At 35.2% G+C, this 22581-nt stretch overlaps 1 protein-coding gene across 8 annotated transcripts in view; it reads right to left on the bottom strand.

Annotated features, from left to right (window-relative positions):
* The window catches only part of CNTN5 (contactin 5), a 642522-nt gene that overhangs the window by 129141 nt on the left and 490800 nt on the right, over positions 1-22581 (bottom strand). For all 8 annotated transcript variants that reach the window (XM_062607752.1, XM_062607749.1, XM_062607746.1 and 5 more), the window contains one exon: positions 14337-14439. In XM_062607752.1, coding sequence (XP_062463736.1) covers positions 14337-14439 — 103 coding nt within the window. The remainder of the gene's footprint in view (positions 1-14336; positions 14440-22581) is intronic.

Here is a 22581-nt window from a genome sequence, read left to right as displayed (position 1 = left end):
CAACCAACCATGGGAAAAGCTCTAGCTATTCTTCAGAAAGTTAAAATCAGGTTGTGAGACTGCAACTGTTCTCACAATTCCAGACAAAATGCTCCAAATTCCTGTACTTTACAGAGATTCAGAAATTTCCCAGGCTTGTAGTTGGAGGTCAGAATGTTTCTCTAATCTTGTTTCCCGAATATCACAAATAACTGAATTTCATTGAGCCTATTAACATAATTACCTTCACAAAGTCAATTTATAGTCACATATAGAATGGTATACACTACTTATTTGAATATATGAGGAGGCAAACATCATTTCCCTTATCAGTTTGCTGTACTGATTAGTTCACCTGACAAAAGATACTTTTAAACTCAAATTTTAATTTTAATAATTTTAATAATTTTATAATTAAATTTTAATACTTTCTTGCTGACATAGAAAATTTTGGTGTCCTGTAGGTTTGGTGTGAGGACTTCTCTGTGCAGGTTGTATGGGCCTTATTTAAAAATTTTGCTTCCTATTAGAAATTATTTTACATAATTTTCAGCTAGACAATTAAAATAACTCCCCATTCTTATTTCACACAAGTACTTCAACTGTTCAGCTCTAAATATGAGGTATTAACAGGGTATTTCTGTCTCTGATGCACTAAAAACCTTACTGTCTTCAGCCCTACCACTTACGATATTCATGTCACATTCATGGCTACTATACCTTGACAGTATATATTAGTAGTAGCACAAATAACAATATTGGTTTCTTTTTTCCTCCCATTTATTAGTTCTCATATTTTATTTCTAATTGCACATTTGATATTCAGATTTATAGCCCTTCTGGAGATTTTGTAAGTAAGTCTGGTTTTTGCTTTGTGTTCCGCTGTAAGTGCAAATTCCTTATACGCCTGTTCTCTTTCTATGCAGAATATAATTATGTCATGATTGCTGGCTGCAAAACAAACCATGGCCAAGCAAGTGTTTTATTAGTCATTATCAATCACAACACAAGCCCACAGCAGGAACTCTACGCTGGTACAGTGCAATGGTACTCAGCAACTGCTGTTTTATGAATGAGACAGACAGATGTGCAGGTACACTTTATTTGGCAACATAAGGGTTCCATACTTGCTGCCCATTGTTGTTTATTTGTCCTTCAGCCCTACTTTCAGAAACATTAGTGACAAAAATTCTTTTGCTGTATTGTCATGGAAGAAAACTGGTTCTGCTGAATAGAACTGGTAAGTGGAATTTTTTCATAGCCTATATTTCTGAGAAATAATGAACATATTATAAACTGTGAAAATTGTCTCATTTAGCTGCTATGAGATTATTCTGAAAATCAAGTATTTAGAAAATTTCTTTTAAATTGCATTTAACTATTTTTTTTTTTAATTTGCTTTTGTGTCTGCCTCAGGAAGTAAATGTGTATAACATGGAAAATACAATGGAAACTTGTTCTCTGAGTCATTAAGAAACATAATTTAAAAAAAAAATCACTTTTTTCTTCATCAGTATGAGGTAGTAAGTGGTTTTTCAAAGAGATAAAGTTACTTTAGCCATGTAAATTTAATGATCTCAAAGGAAAGTATTTCCAAACTGCAAATCACTATCCACCGACAACTTGTAGTTCTGTTTAATGAAGCTTATTTTCCCTGCATAAGTTACAACTGAGACATGAATTTTACATCTGAAATAAAAATGTATCTATACCTACTTCTCCTCTGTAACTGTGTGAGAATAAAATGAAATATATCTGACTGAGGATGTGAAAGAATAAAATTGTGTGGCTGTTCTAGAAAACTCATAAAATCCACCATAAAAACTAACTAAAGTATGCATATATTTTTAATACTTTCCAAATGATCCACAGTTTTTTAAAAAATAGAGTAACAGCAGAAGTATCTCTAACATTAATATGAGTTTAATGCAATATGCATAATTTTTAACTTATAATCATTATAATCCATTTTATTTTGGTCTCAGCGGGCATCTATGGGAATGGAGTTTCCTTGTTTATTATGACTCTGTTAACATTCAAACCCTTGGAGTAATTTGATTCAAGTTTCAACTGAGTTCAAAGATAAGATTTTCAGATTTCTCCTTACTTTTGAAAAGAATCTGTTGAATACTACTGGTAAATCTTTGCACCATTGAGAAAAAACACCTCTGCTTGATTCCAGAAATATCATCGTTAAACATGTAAGTTCTGAGAGGTCACTGGTGACTATGATAAACATTACTGTGGGTTTATTCACTTCAAAGAAAATATGAGTTATAGTTTCACATTTACATATAGAAAATATTCTAAGTGCCCATTTTCGTAAGTATATTATTTTGGATAAGTGCTTTTGACTTTGTTTGGACTTCTACACAAGTTTCACTGGAAATAAAAATCATTTAAAAAAAAAAAACTGTTGAAAGCAATTTTATATATTTATTTATTTCACCTGAAAAATAATTTATTAGATCTATAAAGAATTTGTTTATTTCCAGAAAATGGTGAGGCGGAAATGAGAGTAAAGCCTGAATTTTAAAATACCTTTTTCATGGATCGCAGTTCCTAGTTTTTCAGCAGTATCTTAAATACAAATGTATAGGTTACTTTTTCTATATTTGGGTGGTAAAAATGGATGTGCTTTTTTGAAATATTTTACCTTCTACTGTAATTTCAATTTCTTTCCACACTATTTCTCTTCACTGTGCATCAGTGTTCTGAGCTGTGCCTTCAAACCCACAGGTTCACATCATAACGTATCTTGAAAACCAAATCATGCCTGTGTATTTGACACTAGGAAGAAAACCTTTCTCCTTATGCCCTCCAGCCTTGCATCCCAGTTAAATATATTGTAATTATTATAGAATAATTATATAGGATTAAAATGTCAAGGAGTATCATGAAATTCTCTCCATCACATACTTTCCAGAAATGACCATCAGCTATTCACACAACTCTACCTTTAGAATGTTCCATATAAATCAGTTAGGGTAAGCTGCAGAGATTTAGGAGACAAGATAATAACTTTTCCTTTTATTTCATTATTAAAAGACAGTTAGTATTCATGAAATATAGCAGCAGTGAGTACTGGTGATTTAAGAATAGAAATAGGAGGAAATGATGATGAGTTTGAAGCCTGTGTGCAGGAACAAGTCTAGGTCTGCAAGTCCCACCAACACATCTATTACTGTACTAAAAAGATACGATGCATGTATCAGTGTCACATACTAATGTAGATATGCTTTCTCTGCTGGCTTGTTCTTTATGGCACAGAGCAAGGACAGTGTGCCTGCTTGGCTTCATGTCATTTTCTCCACACTTCATGTCCTAACACAGAGCACCTCTAACATCTAAAACAATGCTATGGATAATGATTTGTTACCTATAATGATTCATTATTCATAGTGAATTATACTGCAAAAGATTTCCTCTGCTGACTTATCAGAGCCTAAAGCAATTACTTCAAGCTTTTTCCAAATTCTTAAATTCAAGTTAATAGTGAACACAAGAGTCATCTGATTCCAATGTAATCAATCAAGAGAACAGGAGATTCACAATAGGTGAGGTATTGACTTCACAAGTCATGAGTAAAGGAAAAAAGCTACTCCGCAGTCTTTGGTTTCTCCATTTGAAACTTAGAAAAATGTTATTTACTCTTAATAAAATCATAACAGCTTAGCTGTTATTGATGAAAAATTTAGTAGAAAATACTTGAACATCTCCTCCTTTTGATTCAGTGCTGGACACATTGCAAAATTCCATATTACCTTTATGTCATTGTTCTATAGCAGATGCTATATTGTGGGATGGAAGAGATGTTGAGCTACTACAACTATTAAATAAGGACACAAGTGAGCTTTGTTTTTAACTCCACCATTCAGTGATCCTTTTTTTTTTTCTAGTCTCTGTATGACATCCTACATCAGTTTGCTGGCCAGTGTCACTCTGAAATAAGTGGACATTCTTCTGGAAAGTATTAAAGACATAACAAATAATAGCCTGTGATTTGATCAAGGCTGTTGAGAAGATAATCTGAAGGAATTTGAAAAGCAAAATATATACATGACATCTGCTGTGTTAGTATGGAGGATAATATATATTCATATGGATAACACATGTTCATATGGACTCTCAGATCCACAATACTACAGTACAACAGTGTTTACTTTCCCTGTGTAAAGCTATTTTATAACTGGCCATCTCTCATGTCATTTTGCTCCTTTCCTAACTTTGTCGAGGCATAATTTCTGTAGCTGGCACATTAATTGAGAATTTCCTAAATCTGCTGTACAGATATGGCTAATGCCTGTGTAGACATAATTCCAGAGGGCTAGTTACAATGATTCCAGGACTTCCAGAAAAAAAAAGGTCTGCCACCAATCATAATGTAAACCCAGGTTGGGGTGTGCAGGACACCTTTGAACAATCTGGTCGGCTGCTGATCTGAAACTGCTGATCAGCTACAGATTTTGAAGACAGGGAGAGCAATGATTCTGGAAGTGCTGGATTTAAAGCTCTTGTACCACATACTATTATATGCATTTATTTCTTTGTGGGAATTCCTGAAGAGAAATACAACAATGTTAACTATGGGGCCTACCATTGACAATTGACAGAATATGTTTCCTCCTGATCCTCTCTACCTCTGGCACAGACAGAAAGCTTACATATGTGTGGCATTTCACCACATGGACTCAAGTTGATGCAGAGACTTAAATCCCCATTTATTACCACCAAGCCCTTCTCATCCCCTTGTTCGGTACTTTCCCAACCTGCACATACATACAATGTTCAATCTCATTGGCCCCTGTAAAACTCTCCAGGTAACTAGTCCAATCACAATGCTGCAGACCCTCTCACAACCCCCACATCCTCTGGCCTCCAACTGAGATTCTAGCCACAGCTACATCCTGGCCCATCCTCCCAAGCCTTGCTTGTTGACCTTTCCTGTCCTTCAGTGGTCCAACTCATCGCCCCAGGGCTTGTCAAGGACCAAGGCCTCAGTGCTCATTCCCAAACTCTTTTTCATGCAAATCTTATCGCCATCACTCCCCATGCATATGTGCTTCTGGACTGTAAATTCAGAGTGAAAAAAGAACAAAACACTCGTCCACCTTTGAACCTAAAGCAAAACTACCTGAATTACTGAACAAAGTTTGTAGTAGCATTAAAAGTCTTCTTTGATGGCTGTGAGAGAAAGAAAGGGATTGGTAATACTGCTTCTTCAAAAATTACATTCTACTGACAGAGATTTGCAGTTTGGTGGGTTTATTTCCCCACTTTCAACATGACATATGGTAAAAACAATTAATTCTTATTTTTTAGATGTACACAAGAAGCATTTAGTCAGAACAAGGCATAACATGGCCTGGTAGTGCTTCTTGAGATTTACCAAAGAATCTTTATTACATTGCATGAATGACTGCAATATTTGTAGCAGCATTATGAAATCTATGCAAGAACAAGCCCACTTCAAGGAAGGCAGAAATCAATCCAGCCTGAAAAATAAGAACAAAATCCAATCCTGGTCTAGCACTTTATGACATAAATTCTTATTCAGTATGAGCTAAAAATGAACTTTAGATTGATGAAAGTCTTAGAAAGATTTATTTGACATAAACAATATATGCTATCAAAAGAGAAAGAAAAAAAAAACCCTCCTGGTTCTATTTCTGTCTTACATAAACAAACTCAGCTTGAAGATGCCATGTTCATGTTTAAAAAGGTTCTTTCCTCCCATCACAAATTTATTTCCAGAGGAAAAGAGATCCCTGCCTACAATGCTGACAAATGCTGTTCTACTGAGATTGTTCATCTCCTTCTTGGAATTGTTTTGTTATCAGTTGTTTAACAGTAGGATTCACAGCTTCCAGGTTTGGCACTTGATGGTGTTAACTTTTGTTAATGAGTTCCTAAAGTAAGAAGAGGAGTGAAGGGACATGGAGGAACATGATTTTTTGTCCTACGGGATTTAGAAACGTATATTTCTATACCAGTTTTTGTCTAAACCTTGCAGTCTGATTTTGGGCAAATTATCCTATCGTAATACCCTATGCCACAGTTTCCTGCTTTTAAAAAGAGAAAGCAGCCATTTTAAGTGTCTGTGACCTGAAGATGAAAAATAGAACATCATGATAAGAATTGTTTTTGAGGGTGAAGGCAAATTACTACCCCTGGACTTCTACATTGAGAATTTGCTTAATACTCAACAATACTAAGATGCTAGCAGTCCTTGTTCCCCTAGTAATCCTCCTGTATGTAAAAAAAAAAAACACTGAATATTTGAATCCATAGTTTCAACAAGGAATTGGATGTATAGCATCTAGAATGATTTGCTCCATTTAATGCACACCGGGGATCTTGGCACATCATTAAATTGCGAGTACCATGATACATTTAAAAGACAAGTCTAAATTAGCTTCCTTTTTGCCAGCAAATTGAATATTAAATCTGGTTAGAATTTCTCAAACCTCCAACCCTGCATTTATCAATGTAGTAATTCATCATGTCCTTTCATATTCTGTTTTGACCCGCAGCTCCGTGTAGGGGATAACAACGTATGTGCTACTTTCACCAGGATTCAGTGGAAATGAGGGCTGTTAATGTGCTCTGAATGTCCTTACTATAGAATCATGTTATCTGTAATCTCAAAGCTGCTTCTGTGTGTCACTATTATTGTGGGAAGAGGCAAGAACTGTTCTGTGTTCATGGAAAAGTACAAGGAGGCTTAATCATTTCTGAAAGACAATACCTAGAAAGGAGAAGCTGGTGGGGATAAATGGCCATTCCATGAGGTATCTGTATACTTAGCAAAGAGGCACTCATTCCCTGAGGCTTTTCATACAGTTGTCCAAGATAAAAAAACAGTTTATACTTGGGGAGAAAGCTGTGCTTGTGCCAGTCACTGAATTTAAGCAAAGGTCAATCACAGTATGTCATGTATGGAGGGGAAATGTCTTCAGATAAAGTAGTTGCTTTCAGATGGATTGAATTAAAAAAAATCTTTTCTCTCTGTTCTGCAAATCCTGCATGACACTCAGGATGCAAACCTTTCACAAAACATTCTATATTTCTCTGATACTATGATTCAGCGTCTCTTGACTGCCACAAAACTGAAAAGATTTGCTGACATATCCCAAAGAAATGCCCAACAGGACTGTCATACCTGGCCCTGAAAACAGTGAAGCCTGTTTTATATCACAGATGTTAATACCATTTTGTGTGTATATATATATATATGTAACAGTATGACTCATGTTATATTCCCTTATATGCATGCAATAATACTCAGCTGCTTCTTGCCACCTAGACCACTCACTCATCTCAATGCCCCTGAGATGCAGAGTAGGACAGAACTCAATTTTAAGTTTGTTTTAAACTGTGCATTTGGTCTGCTACTCTTTAACATGCTACCAGGGCTGGAGGGAAAGGTGAATTCATAGATTTGTATTCAAAAGATTTATGTCAGAAAAGAACTTGATCTCAAAATAGAAATCCTCATGAGACCTTTTTTTTAATGGTGGATTAGTGGGAAGGAGTCAAGTTATGGGAAGATTTTGTCAGGTTCTCTTGTCACTTCATAGCAGAAGATGCTGCCTGCAAGGTCTGAAAGCAAGAATAATCCTGCTGTCTACAGCCAAAACCCAAATACTGGTTCTGAAACATCCTGGAACAGTATAAATTAGGCAATATTTGATTAGCCAAAAGCAGCCAACAAAAGGATTAAAGTCAGGGAGAAAGATAGAAAACCTGGGTCATAGCTTTAACTTGCAGACTGAAAGAAAAAGTCTTATTTCACAAATCTGAAGAGCAGAAAGAGTAAAGTTTTGTCCTTTGCAGGTAAGAAACGATATGGTGTAATGCTGGAAACTTGCATTCACTATGTTGAGGGACCAGATGGCTAACTGCATGTGTAGAGAACTGTGCAACCTGGACCTGTGACTCATTATAGGATTATTGTTTGTGAATTTTGTGTTGCTGGCAAAAGTCACATACAGCTGAGTTTCAGAAGAAGAAAAGAAAGGAACCAGGCACTATAAATCCTTTGACCAAAGATGTACTTCCTGGATGCCTTTAACCCTCCTTCTTTTCTGAAATTACTCTCTTCCTCATTACATGATTTGGCAAACACTGACCAGACCTCACGGAAACATCCAACGTGTCTTTGCAAAGTCTGTCTTTTTACACCTTCAAAAAGATTTGCAATATCTAGAAGCCTTCTTCATAGCCATTACCCTATGGCATCGTCTTAATGATCAAAACCAGGAAAAATAACTTCTTCAGATACCTCATGTAGTATTCCAACATTATAGTCAGGTGCCCTTCACCAGATCATAAAGATTTTTTTTGTATCACCACACTGACGTTTGCTTAAATATAATATTCACTTATCCATTTTTTGCTTTAATCTTTGTATATTTCAAAATCTTCATTAAACTCTCTCTACATGTACATAATCTTCAATGAAAATATTGATAGTGGCATACAATAAATGATAGCATTTATAATAGAAGCCTGAAGCACAATTTAAAAAATCTATTAAAAGACAATCAAGTCAAGGAGATAAGTTAAAATTCTATACTCTACGGATCTAAAACGTTGAGATATTTATTAATCAGAATTGAGTCGGTTTCTTGTTTCAAGATATTTTAGAATATTTTCTAGACTACAAGTCAATAAATTTCATTCACTTCCGTGACCTAAATGTACGCAACTTCACCTTATTTGTTTTTACTTTATTTTATGCTATTTTATTTTATATTATTTTATTTTGAAAGCCAGAATTAAAAATGTACTATCAGCTGAGTTCTTGCAAGTCATATTACAGATGGGATGAATGTTTATGACTGAGCTACAAATCTCATCAGAAGTTTACAACAGAATGATTAAAGCAACTTTAATGTAACAGCATGAACGATGCTTCTATCATGACAGCCTCATCATAATTCAGTAATAAAAGTAAGTCAATATCTCTATTTTATTCTTAACTAAAAATATTTCATAATATAAGAATAGTCTTGATACTAGTAAAGTGAAACACCCTAGCATTTAGAAAGAATATCAATATACTGTGTAGATGTTATTTTACAGAAATAGCACTCTCAAAAATACAGAAAACCAAGCATATAGGTTAGTAAGAAAAATTGTCTGTCAGCACTGTTCTCCATCGACTCTTTTGATTAAAATCTCTAGGTGTCACCTACATGTTTAAAAAAATAATCATAATGAAAAAAAGGATGCATAAAATGTAGTTGTTTTTTTTTTTTTTTTTTAGCAAAACAATCCTTTTAGTAGTCTACATGGCCCAGGGATCCTATTTTAGAAGCAAAGACGAAAGCTTTGATAACCTACAAGCACAGCAATAGCCCACATCCTTTAGTTTGTTCTAATGAGAAATAAAATAAGATTACTCACTCAAAATTGGCTGTTGGCACTATCATAATACAAACTGTATATACTCTTTTTCTTCTGGCTGGAGCCAGAAAACCTTAGCAGTATGAAGTTTATAAGCAGAAGAAAATAGAAGCTGCTGTATGGTGTGATGCACAACCAAAAATGCAGTGAGGAAAATGCTGAAGTGTGAGGGTCAGGTAGGGTGTGTGCATTATATATGATTTGACATTAAAAAATCTGTGTGAAAGAATGGGTGTAGAAGAACTACTTGAAAGGGAAACAAAGAGTCAACCTAGAGTTATATGTCAGAAAAAAAAAAAAAATAAAAGGAAAAACAGAGTGATAGAGTTCTGACACTTCCGTTTTCTTGCTTTTGTCTGACAGAAAGGGTTTGTGCTCAATGACTGTAACTTACAGTTTTTCATGTGAGCTTTGACAAACCAGTCCTGTATCATTGTTCAAGCTATGAAAACTTGTTCACTTTGAGGCTCTTACTAAAGCCATATATTTCCATCCTTGCCTACTTTTAAGTTCCACATTAAAATAATAGTCTAAAATCACTTAGGAGATAACTATACTCCAAGGTCAGGAAGTATTAAAGTATGCTTGGATGGCCTTCACTGGAAATGCTTGATTAATGAATATATCACGTGGTGGAGGACTTAAAAGTCCTTTTAAAAGTGTTATTTTCATATCTTTCTAATGAGGAGCTAAATGAAGACATCAGAATTCTTCCATTTAAAAAAGTACATGCAGAAAAGGAATGAAAGAATTAACCAGCTGCCTCCAGATATTCTTGGGAGCAAAGTCAGTAAAATTTTAGAGAAAATTAAAATGACATCCTGCTGTCACAGAAGGCAGTACCCGACAAATTGTATTTCTGCAGCAGGAAAAGCCAGCAATGCTTTGAATTGTGCAAGAGTGTCAGATGGAGAAATGATGGCTTCTTCACCAAAATTTACCCAAAGAACAAAGTCATGATCTGTCTTCTTGATTTACATAATAAACTTAATTTCTGACATTAAAATAATGGACTTGTTGGAAAAACAGGTTTATTGAGCTACAAAGAATAACCTCACTATCAGTAAGCTCATTTATGTGTTTTATAAAAATAAATTGGCTTTTTTTAAATAACAGAAGCCACAAGCAGTGAAAATCATGTTACTCAAAAGCAAATATTACCATACTGCTGGTTAGATTTATATATTTTTAATGTAGATGTTTTGAATTCTTCTATTCAGTAAGTTTTAAAGGAAATATTTTTCTCCTTTTTAAAATGATATCTTGCCTTATCAATGCTTAATGTAAATCTTAATCAGGATTTAACAATTATGTAAATCTGTTTTTATGCGAAAAAGAAGATATTAATACTTTGCTATTTCCAGTAGGTTTTGTGTTTTAATTATTCTTTTTTTAATAAATATGTTCCTCTGTCATGTTAGAAAACAAACAAGAATTCAAGTGTTCCTGTTAAAAAAGGACATAATTAAATGGGTGGCAGAAAATGAGAAAATGCATTGGTATATATAACTGTATATATTCGTACGTATATGAAACGTATCTTTTTTAATAACAATTGAAACACAAGTTATCAAGTGGATGTGACAGTGGATATGGCTGCAAAAACAACTTTTCCACAAAAGAGGGCCACCATAAATATCCATCACAAATCACAAACATCACTAATTGCAAAATGTACACTCTGATATCTAATACAATAATTATTTTCTTTTGACTCCTCTCTTTATCATGTCTTCTGCTATACCTCAGCAGTAAATCATGGATGCATGCAGGGATTTCTTAGCCAATGACTGATGCTCACTATAAGCAGCAACATCTAAGACAAATAACATTGTTTTGAGAGATTTCACTCTTGCATTACTTCGAATTCTTTAGCAACAACAATGCCTATTTGTAAGTGGCATCAGTAACATAATATTTTCACTTGTAAGGGGACCAACTACATATTGTTTGGATCAGAATAAAATCCTTCTCAGAGAATTTCTGTCTGTCAAGCAATTAAGACATTTGTTTTTAGTTTGAAGACAAAAGCTGCACAGGTCCAATTTATTTAATTCCTACAGACATACTGACTGGCAGTTTTAAATAAACGCCATTAATAAATCATTAATCTGTAACTAAAGACTACTCTCTTTCTGGAATATTTGCCAAATGTCTACTTCAGGAAATCTCACTGGAACATCTGTCATTCTCACAATTACAGTGGAGAGAAAAGAGTGTTTCAGACAGCTAAATTAAAGCATGAGAAAACCAGAAGCACACTGGGTTTGAGACTGTAACAACTTTTGTGTAATTTACAGGAAGAATTAAAACCACCAGATCTCAAAATGCTAAATAAAGAATGAACAAATTAGTGCTGATTCAGTTAGGTAATGGCAGTGTAACAAGGAAGATCCTTATAAGCTATCAGGAATAAGAGATGACAACAAAAAAAATACAATTATGAAAATGTATGGGAAAGCTGATGCATTTTTACCTCAGCCTCCAGGTTTCAAATGAGGCCTGAAATGTCATTCATGTAATTATTACCATATCAGGTTGAAAGCAATTTCAACTCAGCTGATTTGATTGTTTGTTAATGGCTGTGAAAGATAAGGAATGTGCATGGTAAAAATAGCTGCCCATTACAGTAGCAGCAAATGGGGTCAATTTACTAGATAACCTTAAATCCCTTGATGGTTCAGGTGTTTTTGTTTTGTTTTTTGTTTATTAAAGGTTAATGCTAAATATGAACTTGGAAAAAAGCTAATCAAAGCCTTTCTGTTAACCTTCACCTTCCTTATGTGGCTGTGTAAATAGTGACTGACTGGTTTTGACAGTACTAAATCTCAGGATGCTGATGATGGAAGGTATCCGTAGCTGCATTTCTTGTCTGTCAGTTACGGTTATGAAGGACATGTGGCATGCTTCCTCTTCACTAGAAAGTAACAGTTGACTTGTAATCTGTCAGCTACTAGAATTTAATTCCAGCAAAATGAGGAAAATAAGAACTAACACACTGGTTACTGCTTCAGCAGTAGCCAAGAGCCTAAAACGTCCTGGTTGCCAGCTATTGACCTGGCAGAAAATTGGTTAGTGTCACTGACAGTAGAGAGCCTGGAGCTACCAGCCTCTGCAGAACAGCCCTTTTCCTCGTATATTTCAGGGAATCTCTCTATTTATTGCTTTGCTGTCCTCTCTCGTGTATCTCTTTCCTTTTCTTTACCATATATAACACAAAATACAAGTTTTACCCTACAGAAGTTCTCTCACATTTGTTTTCTAAGCTACTGCTTACATTTAAGTTGTGAATGAATTTGCAAAAGCCACTGTTACTCTCTAATGGCTCCTGATATGTGGGCTATGGTCTCCCACCTTTTATTTGGTCTGCTTTGGCTATGTTCCATCTCTCCCTCAACTTCACTAGGCCTAAACAAATGCAATTCAAATACTTTCTCAGAATTTCTCTGTAATTCTTCATTAACACTTTCTGTTGACCTGCTCACTGAGAATATCCGGATATTGGTCAAACAGGAAAAACAGGCAAGAAGGAAAGCAAGTTTAAGACATGTATCATCCAGCCAGTAAATAAGACCTGTTAACAGAAAAATCTGAACAAAAATATCCAGCAACACATGAAGGTCAAAAATACTATAAAAACATTTTTAAAGTCCTCTTGGGTAGTAGAGTCAGGCTTTGTATATGTGCTTTGGAAATCCAGACCTGCTGAGCAAGCTGGAGTGGTGATCCTCTGAAAACAGACTGTTGCTTCAGAACTCCTTTCCTCTTATGCTTTGCTCCTACTAAGGTAAGTAAGAAGAACTGGCATGTAAGATATGCTACTCCTTGGGCTAAACTGATTTGTGAAGTTCCTCCACAGGAGTTACAAAGACAAATCATTCCACTATTTCTTAATAAAAGCCAGGCTGTAAGAAACCTGTATATATGCCTTGATTAGCTGTGATCTACGAAACCAAGCAGGATATATGATATTGAGCAGCATGACTTTGTGGGGTGCAGGAGATGTACAAAAGGAACACCACTATTAAAAAAAAACTGAAAAGAATTCAATACAGTGAGATTTCTTTCAGTACACACACCCCCACATAGAATTTAATAGTGTGTTTTGGAAAAAAAAACGAACCCTTTCTATTTTTGTATATGTCTCTAGTGAAACATCACTAATGGAACATCTGGTTTTAGCTACGTATATGTACAGAAGGAAGAATAATTTCTTTCTGTTTAACTGTATACTAGCTTTCCAAACCTTACTTTTGGCAGTGATAATAACAGTAACTGCCACAACAAAACTGATATATTATCAATTTCAGCCTATATTCTGTAATCTGAATAATGAAATAATTTATATGAAATAGCAAAGAAGTATTTCTAAAACCTTTCTCTCCCTAAATTGATTTATCAATAAACATATAAAACCTCCTTTGACAAGAAAATTAAATACCTGTTCTCTAGTAGTGCTATTAGGTCAGGTAGAAACAAGAGAATTGGCACTGCTACAAAGTGTATTAGGACATGTTTAAAACATTGCACTTTTATCTTCATATATAAGCTACTAACTTGGGAAGAAAAAAACAAAAAACTCATCTTGTTTATTCTCCAACTATAATATTTTGGCGGAATAAACTCTCATTTACTGATTTATGGTATTGCAGTGATTAAAATGGGTGAGTCTGGTAATTTTTTCTCAAAGAAAAACCCACCAACTTTCCTCTTTTTGTTACAAGAGTATTACTTTTCATTTTGACACAGTCTTTTAACTTGAATGAATTACTGCCCACAGAAATGGCTGGGAAGGGAATTAATAATTGGCTATTTAGTCAACTGGTTACTTTGTGCAGTAAGAACTGTTTGTGATAATGAAATCCAGCAAAATAATGAAACCACAAATTAGGCATGTCAAATCTTAATAAACAACGATGTCTAATTATCACAGAATCTGTACTTACTTGCCAAGTGCAAAACACTCCATCTTAACAGTAGTTCCCCTTGCAGCTGTAACTGTGTAAGGAAAATGGACTTCAATTTTTGGTTCATACTCCCCCATCACACCTGGAAAATAAGGAATGTTTAGAATATGAAATATCATCAGTTTTCTACTTGCTGAGATAATCACAGGAAAACGCCGTGGCTTGCTTTTTGAACCTTCCCAGCAGTAAAGCTTGTAACTGACGGAGATAGCCTTGTTTCCTCTGATATGCTCTGCTCGGGTCCAGTACATATTCTAAAATGCTCTTCAGAGTTACCAGCAGCACAACAGTGAGCTTAAGGAAAAGGATTTGTTTTTTCAAACACGGGTTAATGTTTACATTTTGAAAGTTTAAAGCAGGCAAACCATTTGAAAGGGGCAAGAATTTCCAGAGACCAAAGCTTTGTTTACTAGTGCAGTCATATTTATGACAAATAACATCATCATGCTGTAGTCAACTGAGGACCTTCTAAACTCAGCAAGAAAAATTCAACTGATGTAACAGCATTTGTGTAAGCAGATACAAACACAGATATGCAAACACATACAAAGTCCAGTTATTCATTTCCAGTTACCTTTTAATTCAGATGATTAATTTTATCAGGACAACACAGTACCATAAGACAGAACTAGAAAAACATTTAGGAATGAGAAAAAATATATAAACTGAAATCAATATAGTTATCTTGAATTTGCTGTGGAGTGACTGACAGCTTTGGAGAATCACAAGAGTTTAGGAAATGAGAAATTACCAGGGAAGGGAGACAGGTTTTTTAAGGAGAGGTGAGAGGTTTGTATCTGATGCATCTTAGAGGAAATGTCACGATTGACTTGGCAGGAGAATATGACTCTAACAGCGCTGTTCAGTTAGACAGAAGATGGGCTACTGAGCTAAGTGATGCTCAGGAACTAAAAGCAACATTAAATAAACTAAAAGTTGTTCAGATTTTTAGATGAGGAAAACTGAATAAAATTTGGCTTGTGGACACAGCAGCAACAAGACAAGTCTATCCTGAATCTATAAAAATCAGTCAAGAGTCTCCAAAGAATTCTAGAGCAAGCGATTAAGAGAGCAAAAGAAAGACAACAGATATCTTATTCAAGAAAGAGAAAGGAAGAACATGGAAGTAGAAGAATATGAGAAATGCAGCTCAGAGAAGACCAGCTGGCAGAAAAAGATGGAAAACAACCCATAGAGAAAACAACCCATTAGAGAAAAAAATAATATAGAAGGCTGAAAAGGTAAACATATATTTATAGCTCTTCAACTATTTCATATGGACTCAGGAGTTTACAGTGGGGCTGTGCTGTCTTCATCCTGTTGCTCCACAGGCTCCTGCAGCTTGCCTCTGAGAGGAAGTCTGAACTATATGCATTTAACCATGTCTTTGGGGGCTTAACTTGAGTTAGAAAATCTGAATGTGTCTGCCGTGAATCAAACAATGGAAGTAGAAAGCACAAAATGCTTTTAGTTCAAATAATGCAATTCCATAAATAATGTGGCTTTATAAGTAGCAGATTTCTTTTTCTAAAAAACATAATCATGCAAGTATTACATGTACTAGCAGTAGTAACACAATTATCCTAGAAAACATGACTAAATCAATTTTTTTGACATTGCTTTGTGAACTTGTGGAAGAATACTCCCTGTTGTTTGAAAAGACAAATTCTGAAACAACTCTGGCATTAAAGCTTAAAAGGCTTTTTTTTTTTGGTAGAAAAAACAAAATTAACCTTTGTGTCCTGGGTATTAAAATAAAGTCAGGGCATCAACCAAATTGTAGTGAATTGCCATTTTCCCTAGACTTGATGGAAATCTTTCCTAGTCTAATCTGTCATAAAAATTTTATTCCCATAGGCTTGTACTGTGTCAATAAATTACATTATTTAATTACACTCCTTGCGACTCCTTTTACTGTTTCTGGCCTTTTTTTTTTTTTGGTGTGTGATTATGAATACCAGTTTCTGATTCATCTCAGTTGAATCATTCATTTTATACAATATCTGTCATATACCCTTTTAGCTGTGCCTTTTATAGACTGAAAAATCCCAGACTATTAATCCTTCCTTAAAGTGAACCTTTAATAAACTTGCAATCATTCCTAGTGCCTATATTGCACCATTTCAAATTTCATTCTATCATTTTGAGAAGGGAAGACGAGAACCGCACAGCAATAATGAAGCTGTAGATCTTTCTATCACATTTTTGCTTCTTCTCCTGTTGTTTTTGTTTGTTTCTTATTGTTTTCATCATAATTCATTTCTATTTGCCTTTTTTGCACTTGAGCTGATGTTCATTCACAATGGCACCCTAATTACCAATAACATATAATAAAGGTATTTATACTTCTAGGTTTGGGTGTTACATAGATTTGTACTGGGTGACATTATTTATCACCTATCCACTCTATTATTGTGATAGCCTTTTGCAGCTCTTCACAGTTAAAGTTTAATCAGCCTTAATAATTTTATATCAACAAACTTTTCTACTTCTGTGTTCATTTCCTTTCCAGATCATTTATGTGTTGAATGCTGAAGTACCAGAAAAAGAACTAGATGGTTAGTTGGTCCTTTCCAACCCTAGTTATTCTATGATTCTATGATTCTATTTTGTGGCTTCACTGGCTAACTCCCTGTTCTCTAAAATGATCAGATGCTCCTAAAACAGGTGAACTTTTTTTCCCCATGTGTTGTTAATTCAAAATGGGGCTGCCCTTCAACCCTTCTGAGAATTTCATTTCATTGACAGCCTTTGATGAGTGACCTTCTCAAGAGCTATTTGAAACAAAAGTACACAGAATTAACTTGACCATTCCTGTTCATATTCTCCAATACTTTTCAGGAAAGTTGCATATTGATTGAAGCGTGACCTCTCTTTTTAAAAGCTGTCTTTATGGTATATGACTATCTGGTAAGACAGATTACTACATGGGTATGTGACAAATACAATCCCCCTAATTGTACTTTTCTGTGCTTTTTTTTAACAAGACACAGAAGTCAGACTTACTAGTCTGTAGTTCCTCAGATGTTCCTAGGAGTCTCTTTAAAACACCCCCACCCCTTTTCTACCTACACTCCTATGCCTGAGGCCAAGCGAAGGAAAATGGTCCATTTTGCTTCCTTCTGTATGAGCTTGGCCTTGGGGATTTTTTTAATATTTGTAATGTCAATATTTCAGCTAAAATCTCATCTATTAAATCTTCAGTTAGGAGAACTTCAAACTTGATAGAGAAACCTCCTTAAGTTCCCTTGTAGTGAACACTACTGAAAACAGTTCATTTACATTTTGCGGTGAAGTCTTACACTCCTGAGGTGCTCCTTTTAAATCTCTGGCATCTGTTGACTGGGCATACTTGCTGACACATTTTGTGATTCAATGGATTTAAACAAAGGGGGGTTTATTTTCCTTTGTGTAAGGCTCTGTTCCTAAAAATTGCTGTGTTGATTTGTAGTATACTATTAAACATTTGCCTTTTTAGCCTTGAAAAAAAAAATGCATTTTGGAAATAGAAATAAGGTATTCTTGAGTTTAAATTAATACAGTATTTATGAATACATCTGAGGAACAATATTATCTTTCAGCTCTTATGCTTTTTACTTACATTAACTCTCTTTAGTAGGTGCAATTTGTACAAGTATTGAATGATATTCAAGAGCCATGCCATAATTTCATATTCCTAATGAAATTCTGATCTACTAAAGCTTTGTACCACGTCCTGTTCTTCTGGGTTATTGTTACATTAGCAAGTGACATGCCTGCAGCAACTGGCCAAAAAAATGAAGAAAAATTACTGAGCAATTCCTTGGTGTCCCTATGAAAATTAGGAAACAAAAGTCTATTATTGCAAAGAGATATTTTTCATCCTTATTATTTATGATATTTGAGACCAAGGAGCCTATTAAAGCTGCATAGACATCAAGAGAATTACAAAGGCCTTAACCTTCCCACATTATAGTATAATTGCTTTGCTATGCCGCTGTACCTCCAGGATCTTTATCTTTTCCAGTTTCTGTTATGGTCACTAAAAGTCAGTAATGGTAAAACAATCACCATCTGCATTTTCATCAAGACTTCTGTTCATTTGTATCGGGTGCTAAAAGGAACCTGAACTTTTAAGAACTACCAAGGCATTGAGTTATGTGCAACAGAATCAATCTCTCTCAGACTTAATATACATGACTCTCTTTCAGAGGTTTGGCTAAGGCCATAAAAAATTCTCTCAGTCATTTTTTATTTTCAGTTATCAAACATGAATTACAACAACAAATAAAACTGATCAGCAAAGAATAGAAACATAATATATGATTTTTAAGTGGCTAACAAATCATAGAGCTCATGTGGTCTGAGCACTGTAGAACGGGGAGCCTCCCTCAATGCTCCTGTGCTGTGTCGTCCCATGAAGATATTTCATTTTGGACAACCTTTTCCTTTCCTAGAGATGACTCCCATGATTCAATCTTCCTTAGGCTTCTTTAGTTAGTTTATTGCACTCCTTATTTTACAAGCTGTGCTTTTCAGCTGAGTACAGATGTGGGTAGTGCTGAATTTGTGATTGGTATGAAGCACTGCTTCAAAATCCAACTTACCAGATCTTGAATTTTCTGGGATGAAATAAAGGGCTAAAAGTCAAATTTTCTTGTTTAAGTAAATCTTGGCCCTGGGTTTTATTCTGAAACAATTCCACCTTACATTTCCTAGTTTTTGTGTGTCTGCCCTTTCAGTGCCTGTGAGGACAGCTCGCCTCATGCCTGTCTAGCCAGGGTCTTCCCCGGCTAGGTGAAGCTCAACTGAGACAAAATACCTTTCTGCTGTATCTCTAATTACTGAAAAAGGCACTGATTCAAATTACTCAAATTATCCCAGGACCAAACACAGCTAGACCTGATTAGAATTAATGGTTTGTTAGTCACATGGGCAGAAATGGTTACAAATATTTATAGAAGAGTTGATTTCCCTATTTGGTCCTTCAGACATTTTTTTACAATCATGAAAATATCATAGAGCGATTCTCCACAAATCACATATTCTCCAACCCAGCTAAGAAAAAATATTAATAAAATCAGATTTAATTTTAATAAGTGGTTTCATTTAAGTTGTTCCTCTGACTTGGCTGCAAACCTGTGTTTTGAGTTCAAATCTCTACTGTGCAAAGTGTCCTATGAACCCTTTGCTATGTTGTTGTCTGCATTTTAGTTTTCTATCAAAAAATGGAATTATAGATTCATAGAACAGTTAGACTCGGAAAGGACCTTATGCTTATCAAGTTCCAACCCCCCTGACATGGGCAGGGACACCTCCCATTAGACCAGGATGCTCAAAGCTCTGTCCAGCCTGGCCTTGAACACTGCCAAGGCTGGAACATCCAGTTTTCTTGGGCAACCTGTGCCAGTGCCTCACCACCCCCACAGAGAAGAACTTCTTCCTTTTACCTAACCTAAATCTTCCCTGTTTGAAGCTATTACCTTTTATCCTATCACTACAGTCCCTGATGAAGAGTCCCACTCCAGCATCATTATAGGTCCCATTTAGGTACTGGAAGGCTACTATGAAGTCTCCACACAGCTTCTCTTCTCCAGGCTGAATAGCCCCAATTTTCTCAGCCTGTCTTCACATGGGAGGTGCTCAAGCCCCCTGATCATCCTCATGGCCTCCTCCAGACTTGCTCCAAGTTTCATATTTTCTTATGTTGGGGACACCATAACTGAACGCCTACTGGGGTCTCACTAGAGATGATATATTTCACTATATCACAACAACGTGACAAACACAGATTGTGAGATGCTCACATACCCCTAGAATAAATGTAATAAAATTTCAAACATTTACAGATATTGCTACAGCTAAAACTACTCTATTTCCTTTTGGCCATTTAATGGAAATAGAGAATGGAATAAAGTAGCAAGATCACTTTCTGACTGCCAGTCCTTTCAGCTAAGAACAAGCAAATAAGCTACAGACAGGATATCAGTCATTATCACTTTGAAAAGGACTGCTCTACTTCTTCGTTTAGCCTGCCATTCCATGACTTTTACAGCTCAGATGAAGAGTGTAGAAAAATTGTGAATCAAGAAGACAAGAAAAAAATTGTGAGTCAAGAAGACTTCTTGCTTTCATGGGGAAAAAATATCAGATGGCTGAGAAATCATGACATCATCTTACTCCAGTTTACTCCAACTGTGTGCAGAGGATAATGCTTCTGTTCCATTAGTCTTCCATATATGTTAACTACCCCTTTAATCTCCCAGAACATGAGCTTCCATGACAGCTCCTTAAACCCTTTCAGCTAAAATGATTTGGGTTTGTTCCAAACTGATTTAAGTAATAGGACTTTAACTTACTTCAGAAACTAATTTTGAATGGAACAGGTTACAGGGAATACTTGAATAAGTGACTGGTAAGCTTTTAAGACACTAGCTAGAAAAGAGTATAGGATTCTGGGTCAAACATCATTAGAGAGCTAGAGAAAATGAAAGCCAAAGTTTTCTTGTACTTAAGAGAAAGATTAGGCACAATTTTATACTTACCATTATTTTATTAGCAAATAGTAAAACCCTTGTAGCTCAGTGATTAAGAATGTTTGCCTGAGAGCTTTGGGTGAAGTCCCTGAGCTAAATCAGATGGTGGAGGAACGTTAATCTGATTCTCTTAAAGCCTGGATACTGCTCTAATCACAAAATTATTGGGGATTCATATTAGTTTGGATGTTCCTTTCAGTTTCTGGGAAAACTCTCAAGGAGTGATGAACTTGTCCTGCTGCGTAAGAAATTCATATTAGAAATTGAGTTTCCTATCACATTGTAATTATGAACTATTGTGTGAATATTTATATCCAAACCTAAGAAAAGTTTGACAAAGAAATGATGGCAGGCATGTTAATGAATAAATTCTTCTCCTATCAAGAACTTGTGATGCAAACTAGGGTTCTATATGGTATGGGTCTTTTTGTGACAAATGAATATTTAACATTTTCCCTGAAGATCTGCACCATTAAATGTCTCCAAATATTTTTGTGAAGAAAGACCCCTGAGTACACACATTCACAATGACAGTAAATTCACAACACAAACCAAATTAATTCAAATATAATGATGATACACACCATTATATCCTGACTGCAGCAGAAATTTTCAATGCATTGGGAGGAATTTATTGACTCACTTGCCATTAACCTCATTCTAAGTGGAAGGACCAGCACCTGCTCCAAGTCTCTAAAAATTTACAATGGGAATGGCTGTGTTATGATAACAGCCAACAGAATTCCTTTCATTTAGAGATCTCTTAGTCAAGTTTTGAGCTATAAATTTACCCTTTGAAAAGCCCTAAAGATGATCATGTGAAACTGCATTGTGCAATACACTGAACAGTAAAGTACCAACGTTTTCACATTACTCAGAGAGCAAATCACATACACTAGATGGAAATTCTAGAATCTGTCCTAATATTAAAGAAAATTTAGTAATTCATAATATATCACAAGAAGGGGACAAACCTTTAGTTTACAACTAGGGGATAAGATGTTTATGCATTTCTAATTATGAAGTTATAAATGTAGAAGGTCCCGCTTAACCAAACAAAATGATTAAAATTTAAACAAAACTTTCCTCTTCCCACTTTAAAATTCATCTATATATTTGCCGTGTTTTAACATAAGCCAGCAATACCACCCAGACACTCACTGTATCAGCTACTAGGGGGAAAATTAACTCTGAGCAAAAACCAGAACTGTATTATACTGCATTTCACTAGTCCAGCAGTTACTCTCTGAACTCTATTTAGAAAGCCCTTTATAGTAACAGTATTCTGATCTTGAAATACTTTAAAATTAGTTATTTATGACTAATAAATGTTATGTATGTTTGCAATATATACATAAGAGCTTTCTACCTGTCTTAAACAGTAAATACAACTAAAAGCACTTAATTTTCGGTTTTAAGTGGTTGTGTTATGACTGAAGGGAACTGGGGCAAATCTTAAGGACATAAAAGTAATGAGGTAATCTCAGAATAAGCAATGAAGGGTGCAGCAATGTTCTCTCTAGTTCTTTGAATGAGTGGCCAGAATAGTCTACAGTTTGGGCTGCAAGATCTCTGTTTTCCTGTGTTTGAAAACATCAAGCAGACAGTAAGTATGACCAAGGTTGCTGGCTCTCCCTATGTAAAGGAGTCTTTATTGAGCCATAACCTAGACTTCAATCCATAAAATTTCTCACATATGTGTAATATAG

The sequence above is a fragment of the Pezoporus occidentalis genome, unplaced genomic scaffold (genome assembly GCF_034315485.1).
Source record: "Pezoporus occidentalis ecotype Australia unplaced genomic scaffold, CSIRO_AGI_Poc_V1 ctg125, whole genome shotgun sequence".
In the NCBI taxonomy this organism is placed as follows: Eukaryota; Metazoa; Chordata; class Aves; order Psittaciformes; family Psittacidae; genus Pezoporus; species Pezoporus occidentalis.
This window is presented reverse-complemented; position numbering and strand designations above follow the sequence as displayed.